A 13,916-nucleotide genomic window follows, 5' to 3' on the forward strand; every position below is an offset into this window, starting at 1 on the left:
CCCGAACGAGAAAAGCCGAAGATGTGCTGCCCGCTTCCATGTACGATGGATGGTGTGGCAGGAAAAACAAAAACCACATTTCATGGAACATACCCGCGGAAGGCGGTTGTTGCAGTTTTCGCCGTCAAGCGAATGAACATTGCGCAGGTCCTGGCTGAAGGTTTTTCTCCCACCCGTTCACGATACGCGATACGTTAGGTTACATGAGCTGTGGAGGGTTTGGAAAAATGATTGTGTGGAGGCTGTTTACATGCCCTCCGCCCCCAACGGGTCCGGAGAGTGCTCGTCGTTCCCGTTAGCACTTGAGAAATAAACGAATTCTAAGGACCCTTGCCTGAAGGTGGTTTTTTGATTAACCGGAGTCGTAACTTTAATAAAAAAAATAAAATAAAATAGTCTTATTTAACGAAAAGATAAAGTTAAAAAATGGTGTGATTATCTGCGGAAAGGATGGATGTATTTAATACATGAAGGTTGATCAAGGAAGCATCCGATGGGTTTCGTTACTGATTGAGCATTTGAGTTACTTTAAAGAAGATGATGGTGAAGAATTAGCAAAGGTTTCCTTGAACAAACATTTATTATATAATAAGATTATTTATTCTTAAATGCAAGTTAAATAATAAAAAATTAAAAAATTACAAATCTCAACTCTAATTGAAAATATTTCATTCAATTTAGAATCTATTTATGCGACATACGATTCGAGTAAAAAACAATTTTTAATAAATCATTTTATTCGATTCGGATATTATAGAAAGTTTTTGAAACAAATTATTTTAAATCCAATCAAAATGTTTTGTTATTAATTCTATTTAATGTTTTATATTTTATAATGTTAAGAGAGTGCTCTGCAAAAACGCTATTTTTTATTGAAATTAATTGTCTTATTTATTATTTTCATTTTTTTCATATTTTAACGAGTTCAAAAATGTTATGTAAAAAAAAATCTTTTCCTCTATCGACTGGAAAATCTTTTCCGGTTTCGTAATCTTGAAGTCACCCTCATGCACTTCTTAAAGGAAACGCCTTTCTGCTGCTGCTGCTTTTCCGAATGCCAATTGCAGCTGCAATTTTACACACAATAAAAGCAAAACAAATCCATCGCTTGCATTCACGCGAGTAAAAATTCACGCCAAAAAACGTTCCTCTCTAGCTGCAGCACAATAATTATATTATTACGGACTTGGAACCGAACGTGTGCAGATCGGACGCTTGTCGAGTCGTCGTGGACTAGCCGAAACATTCCGAAGTCCTGCAATGGGTACGATGGGGAGCATAGAATGGATTTACCGATTTGTTAGATACGTTGGGGTTCGTGTCCGTGTTGGGGAAAATGTGAGTTCTCCTTGTAACGACCGAACTAGTCGCATCGGTTGTGAGTGTATTTTTAAACATTGAGATTGTTTTTTAAATTTAATTTTTTTATAAGAAATTATATATATAAAATAATAAAAATGTAAGTTAGCTTGTACTGGTGAAGAAGTAAGAAATAAAAAGAAAATAAAAAATGGTACTTAAATTCAGTTGAGTTTGTTCGTTAGTCTCACAGCATCCAGACGGCACTCACCTGACGAGTAACTCAAGCAATTGGGTGCAAATATCCTGCTGGGAATACCCGAACGAACCATAGGCTAGGTCTGCTAAAAACCGGGATTCCATTGGGGAGCCGTGTTTTGAAGGTCGATTCAGGAGCGGACGGTCTGAAGGTGGAGCAATATATTGCCGTGCACGAGTCAGTTGCAGTCACCGAAGCTCGGGACGAAGGACGACCGCACGACGAGCGTACCGGATGCCGACGACGACATCACCATACCAGCGCGCACGGGTACCAGCCGTGGGGGCGTCCGTAACGCGACCGATCGGTAGACACCGGGCCACACTAGGGCCAGTTTATCGCGGTGTACCAGCGTGTAAAGACCTACCCATCGACCATTAACCCTGGACGTCGATGATGCCAAGTGGCACTTGAAACCGTTTAAAGGTTTGCACCAGGGCAAAGAAGAACAAGCGGCACTTGTTTGTGCGTGTGTGTGGGTGCATTTCTGTTGGGAAGAAGCATTCCCAATTGTACACTCCAAAAAGGCTTTCAAAAGTGTGTACATTGTGTGTTTTGGAACGAAAAAAAAATATCAAAAATGTGAATGATCGAGTGAACATAAAAATTGTGCTAAACTTAAGTAATAACGGATCTTCCAAAACTTTTCAAACTGTTAAACGAATCGCACGAAACACCTGTCTAACGTTCAGCACCCGATACTAAAGCTTTAGATCTTCTTAGACAAGTTTAATCCGTCCCTTAAACATCTGCCACTGCAATAGTATACAGAATATAGTCGCAATCCCACCGGACAGGAGTAAGAACGCAAGCAGATTAAGTTGAACCTGAGTTCCGTTTTTTTTTAAAGTCATTCTTCGCTTAGTTCCCGAACATTTCCTCCCGGCCACACAGGGTACACAACCTCGTTGGTTGAAGCTCACTTAATTTTAGAAATGGTTGTGAACTAGTTGTTAATTCCCCTTCCAGCACTGGCAAACGTGTCCAAAATTACATGGGGCAATCAAAGTAAAACATTAGAAAGAGCGTCATATATCCATCAACCTGCTTTAAGCTAATTCTAGTAGTTTATCACGAGAAGCAAAAGGTGAAAAAAAATCCCCAATAAAAACTGACACTCGTTTGTGTAAAAAAAACGTATGTATGTGTGTGTATTGTGATGTGTATGTGTGCAGAATTACAAAATCTTATTCCAAGCATTGTACTGCGTCAGTGAGATTGTAGTTAGTGAATGGCGCCACCTTAACCTGCGTGTGGTGTACTAAGATAGTCTACCTTTAGGCATAAACGAGCTAGTAAAGACTCTTTTTTGTTTCATCAGAGTATTTGTAACGGGAATGAGGTCTTCCTGTTGAAGGCATAAAGAGGACGTCTGTCAGTACATTTGCACCAGCGTGTTGCTGGCCATTAAGTGTGACTTCTGCTCGTTGGCAAGATACGTGAGCGTAATATCGTGTGCGTGTGTGGAGTTTTCTTAATTGTGCATCTGTCGGTGTGTGGGGGGCGGGTGTAACAAGCGTTCGAGCGCTCATATGAAAGAAGGGTTTCTTTAAAATCTTACAGACAACATGGAACATGAACCCACCAACAGCCTGATTGTGTGACGACTTTTGCGCGAGATGCGCTGACACAATCTTACCGGGAAGTACCGGGTCGCTGAAACAGCTGGTATGCCTTCCTGCAACGGAACTGCTCAACCAGACGGAACCGAGCAAGACGCACAAAGAAACGAGTAAACAATTGTCAAAGAGCAAAACCCACCCACCGATGTACTGGGTCCTGTTTGTTCGCTAAAATTATCAACAGCCCATCAAGAGGAGAAGAGGGTTCAGAAGACACGCTCCCACGAAAACAAAAAGTCGAAAAAAAAAACACACAAAACACAACAAGAAAACGCTCGTGGTAGCATGTTTTTCATTTCACCGCTTGCTCACGGGTCTGGAAAAACGACACCAACCGTACAATAACCGGTCGTGATTCGGGTCTTCCTTTGCTACCAGCTGACACCGCACCGGAATTGGGTACCGGAGTGTGGAACACTTTTTGCCCTGTACGGTTCGGTTTCCCACACGCGGAAAAATGTGTCCCAACGCAACCGAGCGTGAAAAGCATCGGCAAAGGGTGTTGCTGGACGTACCGGAACTGGTGTAGAAAGAGGGCACGGCATCAAGGCAAAGAGCCGTAAGAAAAGCTGCGTATAACCTCACCAAAGGCCGGCGGGGGGTTTCAGGCAAAAACGTCTAATCGGGTAAAATATCTCTTAGTCGCTGCCTTTTGACTTCCTGGGGGGAAGCTTTTCGGGGCCAAAAGAGCAGGACCTTTTTTTGTGGTGTCGTTGGTGTGAGTTGGATCGCTCTCTAGATCCTCCTTCTGGTGCAGTGCAACTGCAACCGTGGCAAACGTGCGCCATTCGGCATTAAACTCACATTGCCATCTGAACTTTCGGCAGTAGACACCGGTAGCATCGGTCCGGCGGTGGCTGCCAGCATCACGTTAAACACGTAATAATTTCTTGGCCGGCTACACCCGGTGCTCCCACCGAAACGGGTCGTCTCAGGTCTCAAGTGTGAAGCACGTGCCGATAGTTCCAACTCGAGAAGAAGTCAAGCCCTCGAGCAGACACACTCCATCTAACTGAACCGTTTTCAGCCACAACAGAACCGATTCGTACGTGAACGTAGAGAGAGAGGGAAGAGGGAGAGAGACACAGAGTGAAAAAACTGGAAACGAATCTCGATCCCTTGGTTGTTTGGTCTGTGTTTTCCTCACACTCGCCACTATCGAAGTGAAAACCAGTGAAGTGGAAAACGGTGTCCACCATATAAAGATAGGAGGACGGCTTGCGATTTCGAGCAGGTCCCAGCGAAGGATGTTGGGTGAGAAGAGAATTTGAAGCAAAAAAAAAATAAAGATGGTAGGAAAAGTAGTAGTAAGCGAAGTATGAAAACGGTGTGAAGTCAAGAAGATAGAAATTTTGTGAAGTGTACACCGGCCACACCAACCTTCTGGAGGTGTAAAAAAGGACCTGGCAAAAGAAATACAAAAAACCATACCCAGCGAACCGTCTTCTTGTGCACGCGCTATAGTGAGGTAAGTGATATTGGGATTCCTGCTGTATTTCCTTCACCTTGCACGGTGAAGGTGTCCTAAAGTTGATTCGTTTCTCACTTTTTTCATGTTCATTTTAAACGGTTTTTTTTTTGGGCTGGCCATGTTGCTACCGTACTTTACCAGAGTCTCGGGATCTCTTCAAGTGAGGGTAGAACAAACAGCATGATGCTACCGTCACCATCTCCTTCAGCATCTAATACCATTCGGTGTACTATAGGAAGCGGGGGAATAAAATTAGGTGACAGAGTTGCTGGATTTTTCAAACGCGTGGTGATTTGTTGGGTGGTCCGCTGTGTGTCGTTCCATCTTCGGTTAAGTTTCACTGTCCCGGAATGAGGGATTTCCGGGATTTGATGGGAGGTTTATTGGAGTCATTTCAGGAGATACTTTTTTTCTTCTTTCTCTCGTACACTTTTGGTTCGTGGTGTGGTACGGATCAAAGTTGATTCTGTTTATCTAGTCTCCTGAGCAGTGCTTCGGGATATTGCCGGGGGTTGAGAAGGTGGATCTAGTGCAAACATAAAGATACTTAGAAGCTCTTGTACGGGATTTCGTTTGCGATAATCTGTATCAACTTGAATGGCAATGTTCTCAAGAATGGTGGTTTTTGGATGTTTTAGAAACCGTGCATAAAACCATCAAAAACGTAGTAAAACGCTCACAATCGCTTATTTTGTTGATTGTGAAGTTTTAAGACTTAAGAGTTTTAATTTATTTCAATTGGGTTTTAAAAGTGGATGGGTTTTCGGTATGGATTGCTCGTTTGTGATTATATTTGTAATGAAATCAGTACTAATGGAATTATAAGTATTTTGTTGGAAATAGAAATAATTCAGGGTATTTCAGATGTGTTTTCTGTTAGACCTTTTTTGTCTGAAGTTTTACAATTTTTTTTTAAATGAAAAAAATCCAAACGATTCTTCACATTCTGGAAGACTTCAAAAATTGTTTATAGATTCTCATTATGAATCGCGTTCAACACCTTCTTTCGACGCATTATAACATTAATTACCACTTTTTGTGATGCGGATTGCATACTTTCGGGCTGAGACATTTTAAATTTAGATTTCACTAACAAAATCATTCGCAAAATGTCTCTTTTCAGTAAAGTTTTTCAAAATGAACCACTTCAAAGCACTACAACTATTCACCATGACAAACATCCTTTGTGGGAAAGTTTGTATACCCAAAGGTGCATTTCAAGATAATTAAAAATTGTTGGTCACTAACGGTAAAATAAAAAAAACACTTCTCCACTTCATGAGTGTCCCATTACTAGTGTCCAAATTGTACAGCATAGAAAAACGACTTTGACGCTCCTTTTGCTCATTTGTTCAGTTTTGTTTCCCAATTCGGTACCATCGGCTTTAGTTCCCAAAAAAGTCGTTTGTTCCCGGTGTCGAATCACTTCGCAACTCTCTTTTGCCGGATGTCCCTTTTCCGTAACCGGCAACTTCCTGTAGCAAAAGTACGGGAAATTCCGACAAAAAGGGCAAAAAAGTGTTGGAAAAATTAGTTCTTTCCCACTGTATTACCGACCAGACGGGGTCTGCTGCTGCATGTCACTTGGCTGGATGCACTTTCACCGCAATCGAAACAAAGTCTGAACCGTCAATTTGGGAGACCATACCGGACACTTCCCGTTCCGGGCAACGAGTGAATGTTGAAGTTCACTTTTTCCGGTTGGGAACATTTCGGTTGCCAGCTTTTGTCCAACTTGTCAGGCCCTTTTTTTTTTTTGCTCCCCGGGGTCGGTATGATTGCAATTTGCACACGGGTAAGGGTGCGATCCGGTTGTGGTGTTCTTTCAAATGTTCTCTCCCTGGCACACAAAAATGCCTGCCGCTTCACGCTGTTGTGGCGCGTGACTAGCATGCGAAGCTTTTGAGGCGAGGTTTTGTTCTACATCCTGCAGCATGCAGTTGCGCTCTTGCACGGCCTAGTTTGACATGATTTTACTGCTGACAGTGATAATTGTTCACCGCTTATACCACTTTTGCTGATTTCAAGTGCTGATGCTGCTGTCAACCAAAGAGAAACCGGGCGATGTGGTGACGATAATCATGGTTAGTGATGTTGCTGATGATAATGATGATGGCGATGTGAAAGCTGCAAGATGAACTTTGGATGTTCATTAAATGTGGATCCTAGCGAAAACATGAGTGAATTTCGTCATCATTTTGAAAAAGTTAAAGCAATTTAATGACATGGTGTGATTTTTTAAATTTCTGATTATTTAAGCCTCTTACAGAAGCTTAAATCTAATTTATCAAAAGTCGTTTTTTTTGGATTATTTTTCTTAAATTTGTTCAATTGACACTATTTTTTTCTATTCTTGTCTTCTTTATTTTGCACCTGAGTGTTTATGTATAAATTTTCAGAAAAGTTTCAATATCAAAATTGTATTAAAACAGTTTGAATGTTCATGGAGAAATTTAAAAAAAAATAAAATAAATAAAATAAATAAAATAAAATTTTAAAAAACATTTATATGTCACTATTAAAAAAGCAGGTTAATAAATCAAGTTTTTGAATTCTAAAACTGTCCCTAGAAATAGCTAAACCTCAATGAAGGGACATAGATGAGCAGTTAAATTTATTGCTCAGTTAGGATTATCTACCAAAGCATCGAAGAACAATGGCTCACAAAATGGACGTAAATGAAAAATCCTCTTAAGCTTCGCGTTCCGATCTGAAACAAGTCAAAACTGATAACCATGATTTAAATCGCGTCAAACAGCAGTGATAAAATCAGAACTTGTCTATAAGACCGGAAAAGTTCGTCCACCGAGCAAGCTGAAACAAAATAATCCTTCAAGAAAGCATCACACAACAAAAAGTAGGATAAGAAAAATAGCAAAAAAAAATCAGAATTTTTCACCGACTTCCGTACACTTCGTGGAAGCTGAGTCGCGTTTGGTGGAAAAATAACTTAATTAAAAGACATCCAACAGACAGCAGACAGTGTCTGTTTCCGGGCAAGTTGGTCAGAGGTGGTGCCCCTGGTGAGTGTCGTCACTTGTGAAGGCGTCTTTGACCAAACACTGTGTCCTCGGGACAGAGTGGTTTCGTTTATGCCATCCCGCGACACATCTTTGTCACCGTTTTCCCACCCAACTTCCGTTCCAATTTTGCTGTCCAGTTGCTCCGCTGGTTCCGGTTTTAGCTCCAAATGTGACGACAGCCTTCGGTTTTTGGTGTCTTTTCGTAGCGTTTTCATGCGGCTCTACATTCTTGCTTTCGATTGCTTTTTTTGCTTCTTCGCTTCGCTCTGTTGTTGCTGCCTCACAAATTTAGCTCTCGGAACCAAACTGCATTCATTGTATGCACGGTTCGCTTTTGTGTCGCTTGGAGAAATTCAATAATTATGCCAAACGGAAGGAAAAAGTTTTCCTTCCTCGCTTCGTCCCAGCAAAGGTTTCCTTCCGTTCCGTCGGTGGACGTTTTTGGTGTGCAATTTTTCTTGGTCACCGTGTTGGAGTGGATTTTTTTTCGGGTTTGCTCCGTGCCGAACCCGAGAAGGGGTGTTAAATCAGCCAACATAGCTCGCGGGCTATTCTTATTTCCCTTGCAAATTTTGTATCCTTTTTTTTGGTTTTGTTTGTTCATGAAACGTTTTCGTTCTCCAAGGTGGTTAGCCAGAGAAGTGTTGGTGTAGTGCTGGAATCGTCGTTTTCGTCCTTGATTGGCCGCAAAAAACCAAAAAAATGGTTGCAGTCTGTGCGCAAAGAAGGAAGGATGCAACGGGATATTCTTTTTCCGGTTTTGCCAGTTGGCTTTTTCCGCTTAGCCGTAGTTCGCACTGGTAGTGGTAAGAGTCAGGATCGGTAACCGTTCGGTAGGATGTGATTGTCCGTAAGGTTTCCCTGGCAGCTCGGAATGAAGTCAGTGAGTTTCTTCATTTTTGAAAATCCACTTTCTTATTGTTAGCGTTCCGCACTGCTGCCGAGAAGGATTTTTCACAATTTGATGTTGTATGACTAATCGGATAGCGGATGGAAATGAGAGCTAAAATTGAATCCAATTTTTCAATTGTGAAGAAATGAAACTATGAATTTTTTGTCACAAGTTTTTCACTTAATTTTTTTTAAGACGAAGGTTGAAATACTTACGAAGTTAAGAAATATTTTTTTAAAAAGGTTTTTTTTTCAAAATTATTCAATATTGTAATATAATGGAGGCGCATGGTAGTTCACTATTTTTTGCTTAAAAACGGTAAGACCGTATCAAATGGAGGCGCATGGTAGTTCACTTAAAACACCATGGAGGCGCATGGTAGTTCACAATTTTTTTGCTTAAAAACGGCCAAACCGTATCGAATGGAGGCGCATGGTAGTTCACTTAAAATACCATTTCACTAAAAGCATGTTGACGGTGTTCTGAAGCATACATTTTCACACCAAAAAATATCCATTTCAAGTTTCCAGCCATATGAAAATTCCCATCTTGCTGAAGCTATTGCACTGCAAGTGGTTGGAATAAATGAATGACTGAATAGTCTGAAATGGAAAGGAGATGCTAAAAAAAAACGATTCACAGCTTATGTTAAGCAAACCTTCCTTCGCCGGTGACGATCGTCAGGCAATTGAAAATGAGCATGGAAATGAATGGTTAGCATGGATGCACACTTTCCCCAGGAGGAAACACTTTTGTGGAGCATTTGCAAATCATCATAATCAGCACAAGAAAGATTATCCGTTTGAAGCGAACAGAAAGCGCAATGAAATGCGATTCGATTTTGTGACAATTTTGTCAGATTTACCAGTGCACCAACGGTAGACCATCTGTTTCGAACGTGGAAAGCTTCAAAGCTTACGAAGGGATTGAAGAATATTAATTATGTTGAAATGGCGGTCGGATTTTCATCGTCTTAGTATTTTTTTAAAATATTTTTTGCCGTAGTTGGAGAACGTACCATTTTATGGTACACATGTTTGTACATTTAATGGTTTTTATTTGAACATTGTTTTAAAATGTTATAATGAAATTAATTGTTGAACTCTTTTCCTAATAATTAAATTAAAAATATTGAACTTATTTAATTATACATTTTTATTTAGTTATATTTGTGCAGGAGTTATATATGTAATTAAATTTAATAATTTTAACACTTCTCAGTTGTTTTCTCAGTGGCAAAAATGTAAATTTATCCTAAACTATATGCTTGAAATTCAAAGAATTTAATATAATTTTATAGCAATCATGTTTTGCGCTCGTGATAGCTGATGTTACTCAACAATGTTCAATTAAAAAAAAATTAAGTTAGGTTAAACTATTTGTAGGATAAATATCTATAAAAAATGGAACAATTAAAAAAAAATATAAAAAATGTATTAACAGAAATTTAAAAACAAGCACAAATTGTTCATTAAAAATGTTCTTGGACCCTGTTCTAATTTTAAGCAAAATGCTTCTAAAATGATAATAATAACCTAGTTGAGTTATTCAAAAACCCTGTTGTAGCAGTCGGCAAAGAAATGTTGGATTATTGGTTTTGTGAGCAATTTTGAAGTGTTTTGAGCGTATTATTTAAAAGTTTTTTTAAACATAGTAAGCAATTATGTAAAGTTATTACAATATTTTCTGCATCACAGTAGTCTAGAGCTGAACATGTACTTTCCACAAAGTACAGTGTTGGAAAAGTTTCTTTTCATTAGTATTCTTCTAGCGCTACCTACAGCGCGCATTTGCTTGATCGTCCATTGTTCGAATAATTCCCCGAAACCAAAGCGACGACAATGGAGGTTAGCAACCTGCCCGAACTCGTACCACTGTTATCCAACTTTTGGCGTACGATTCCCACTACCTTGCAGCTGAAGCTGGAAAGCTCGCTCACCCTGCTGAAGCAAGATCATAAGCTAAACAAGCTTTTCTTTTTAGGCCGTTTGGAGGCCCATTCGTTCCATTACCTGCTCGCATTCGGTTCACCGGGTGTGGATCTGTTTCAGCAGCGAAAGTTTTACTACAGCCGGAACGGCATCGATTGGCTGCTGTTACTCGAACCGACCGATTGGTGTGAAGATTGGGGCCGCATTTGGGGTGAATTTACCGGAAACACTGGTTTCGCTTTCAAAATTCGTTCCCTGGCAGCGGGCAGCTCTAACGTGCTGGTGAGCGAACAGGATCGACTGTGGTACGTGATGCATGCGATTCTACGTGAAGCGGTCGGGGTACCGCGAGGTGCTCTAAGCATGTCCAGCGAGAAGCACATTGTGCTGAACCCATTCTTCCAAGGATTGTCCCGGGAGGAGTTAGTTAAGCTCGGTAATTATCAACACTTCCGACCGCCGGAACGATCGGCTGAAGAGAATTTGAGGCATCGAACCGAGTTGAATCTATCGATGGATGTGTTTGACCCGCTGGTGGTGGACGTGCTGCCGGAGGAGAAAAGTTTCACGTTGCGCATGGACGATTCGGATCAGCTGGCGATGTGGAGTTCGCTGCATTGGCTGGGGTTAGATTTTTTCCACAAAGCCAACAGCAATTTGTACGGTTTCTTTTACAACGGTGATGGGCGTAAAAATTGGGACCTTCCCTTTATGGTTGAGTTGTGAAGGGTGAGCAGTTAGCAAACAATTTTGGATTGAGTTAAAAATGAAAAAGTTTTCCTTGCGTTGGTTTTTAGTTTTGTTACTCCTGTCCTACTGATTGTTCAAATCACGGCTATGGTTTGTGTCTTGGCTAAAGCGATAGTTTCACAAAACGTCCACCAGGGTGCGCTAGCGTTCGGATTTTCCATTCCCCGATGGAAACGAATTGGAACTCAACGCACGAAACCGAAAGCAAACCCGAAATTTTGTTCTCCCTTTTCGCCCGAACGCTGGGCAGCCGAGTTGATTTGCCGAGTAATAAGTTAGTCGGTGGAGTGAGTGGATGGGTGGTTGGTTGTGGGAGGAGCAAACGCTTCAAGCGCACATTCACACGTATCTACACACAAACACGTTTGTGAGAGGATACGTTCGTACAATATTGCATCGCTAGCGCTAGCGACGAAAGCCGCTTCAAGTGGTAATAAGTTCTATTTTGCAGCCAAATTAAACCTGGCCCAGGCTGGTTCTGTCTGCTGCTATTCCGGAACACACGGAAAGCTTTACGAAAAAAAATGTAATTGAAAAAAACAACTCCACAAAATAGGCACGAAGCCGGAAAGGAAATGGTGACAAAAAGTGCACACGTGTGCAAATGATAAGCGGAAGATTTGTGAAAGATGTATCGTGGCTGTATGTTGTGTGGTATAGTAAGAGATAGTACGAAAAGAAATTGTTTTTTTTTTTGCTGAAACTGTTGTTCAAAAATTGAAAAATAGAAAACATATTTTAAGAGATATCTATTAATTTTTTTTGCTGATTTTTTGAATTAAGTTTCAGTTCATTTAAATGCTTGGAAGATATTTCTAGTTTGACTTAATTATTAAATATATTTACCTTGTTTCTTTGTTAGTTTTAATACTTTTATATTGCAAACAAAATTGCTTTTATGGAGCTTTTCAGTTTTATCTAAACTTCTAAACATTTCTTTAGGTTTTGTTAACAGTTTACCATATCAATGATAGTGTTCTAAACAAATTGAAACACAAAAAAAGGTTTGAAAAAAAAAATCCATCTGTACAAAGTAAAACAAAAATACAACAGTTGAACGGACGTCACAACGAACAGCATCGAAATGTGGTGAAGAATAACTATGCTGCCACATCGCATGCCGAATTTGCATCCGAGATATTGCACGAGGGCAAATTGATGAAAATAGCGACATTGAGAAGACAAAAAAAGAGAAGAGAAAAAAAATACCAGAAGCAAACGAAACAAAACGAGCTTTTCGTTAGCCGTTCGCTGTGCACCGTTTAGCTTTCCTATTGTTTTGATCGTACAGTTGGGGTCGTGCGTTTTTTTCGTATGATTCCCTCAATGCACTATTCTGTTGCTGTCTGCTGTTATCTACCTTCACCGAGGAACCGAGTACCTCCGCAAAACTCGTTCATCTTCTGGGGGTGTTATTGTTGGCAAGGGCAACATGAATGTTTCACACGAAAGGTTGCAGAATGTTTGGATGTTGTGCAAGTGCCAGGGGAATAATGTTGCGGTACGGATGTGCCGAGATAGAGGGAATTTGGAAATTCCGTCGCCAGAGGACATGTGGAGTTTTGAATGCCAAATTGCAATCGATTGCATGCAAAGCGAGGGAGAGAACGGAAACTGTTTGGCCTATTTGCGCCACATTCTACCTAAACGTTTGACTGTATCAGAATCATCATCGCCATCATCATCATCATCATCATCGAGCGCCATCATCGTCCGCATCGAGCAAAGGGACACAATAGTGGACGTTTCATCTGGGGAGAAATAAGTTCGAAGTTCAGCATGTGTGATTTTTATGGTAACGATTATGACGGGTACTGGTAGGGTCCGCGGGGAAAATGGTGCCCGAGCTGATTCAGTCACTTCTGGTGCAGAGGATGGTGGGTACGACTCCGGGTGGTGATATTGTAGAATTTAGTCAATTTCCCTTCAGCTTCATCTGCATGCCACAGCACCAACTTCATCAGCTGCAAAACCCTGATGATGTTTAGGCAAGGGCGATACAGAACCGTACCAGAAGTACTTGGCCGGCAGCAGCACGATAGGGGCAGATAAAAAGGTAGCAGCAAAATAAAATCGAATTGCAACCGGCAGGCATTTGTTAGTCCGTTTTCCGTTCGCATTTTGTTTTGCCTTCTAAATGCATCGGTTGAGAGCAGTTTCGGGTTCGGTGCTGCCGCTCATGGGTGATGCAGATACTTTATTGATAATGACAGTTCGATTGCAGTTCGCCTGTTAATTTGAGCAGCACAAGCGGGATAGTTCGAATATCAGTTCTCAGTGCTTCGGGCTAAAGGAAGGTTAGAATAAATGTTAGAAAGCATGATTTGAATTATACGTATCACCAAAAACGACTGCAGAGTATTTGCTTTTATTGGAAATAAAATTTTAATGTTTATATGTTTCAAAATATTTTAATAAAATATATTACCACGGATAACACAAAAAAATAATATAACATACACTAGAACATCGATTATCCGGGCTGCTCGGGTTCGGACTGATGCCGGTTAATCGATTTCCACGGATAATAGTAGCTTAAATGTCAATGTCACTTGTACATCTAGATAAATCGTATATAATATCTTTATACTATACTATGGTGGTCCTTTTGATGGTAAAAATGATTCTGGATCAAGCAAATTATTATCAAATAACATTTAAAATTCAAA

The 13,916-nt window shown here is 40.5% G+C and overlaps 2 protein-coding genes across 9 annotated transcripts in view; both read left to right on the forward strand.

The window, feature by feature from the left end:
* LOC125768032 (teneurin-m) overlaps positions 1–13,916 on the forward strand; it is a 616,010-nt gene that overhangs the window by 44,642 nt on the left and 557,452 nt on the right. For 2 of the 8 annotated variants that reach the window (XM_049435141.1, XM_049435140.1), the window contains exon 1: positions 1,817–4,648. The exons of 2 other annotated variants lie outside the window; for them this stretch is intronic. The gene's annotated coding sequence lies outside the window, so the exon portion shown is untranslated. Of the gene's footprint in view, positions 1–1,816; positions 4,649–13,916 lie in introns of those variants that run through there. 4 more of the 8 variants (XM_049435151.1, XM_049435152.1, XM_049435137.1 and 1 more) reach the window with 3 other exon arrangements.
* LOC125768037 (radial spoke head protein 9 homolog) lies at positions 10,265–11,271 on the forward strand. The gene has a single exon (XM_049435160.1). It carries the CDS (start codon positions 10,408–10,410, stop codon positions 11,221–11,223), a length of 816 nt encoding a protein of 271 aa, XP_049291117.1. The 5' UTR covers positions 10,265–10,407; the 3' UTR covers positions 11,224–11,271.

This window comes from Anopheles funestus, chromosome 3RL (assembly GCF_943734845.2).
Source record: "Anopheles funestus chromosome 3RL, idAnoFuneDA-416_04, whole genome shotgun sequence".
NCBI lineage: Eukaryota > Metazoa > Arthropoda > Insecta > Diptera > Culicidae > Anopheles > Anopheles funestus.

What these genes read in the sequence shown, in the direction of transcription:
- LOC125768037 (XM_049435160.1), top strand. Translation starts at nt 10,408, where the DNA reads ATGGAGGTTAGCAACCTGCCCGAACTCGTACCACTGTTATCCAACTTT.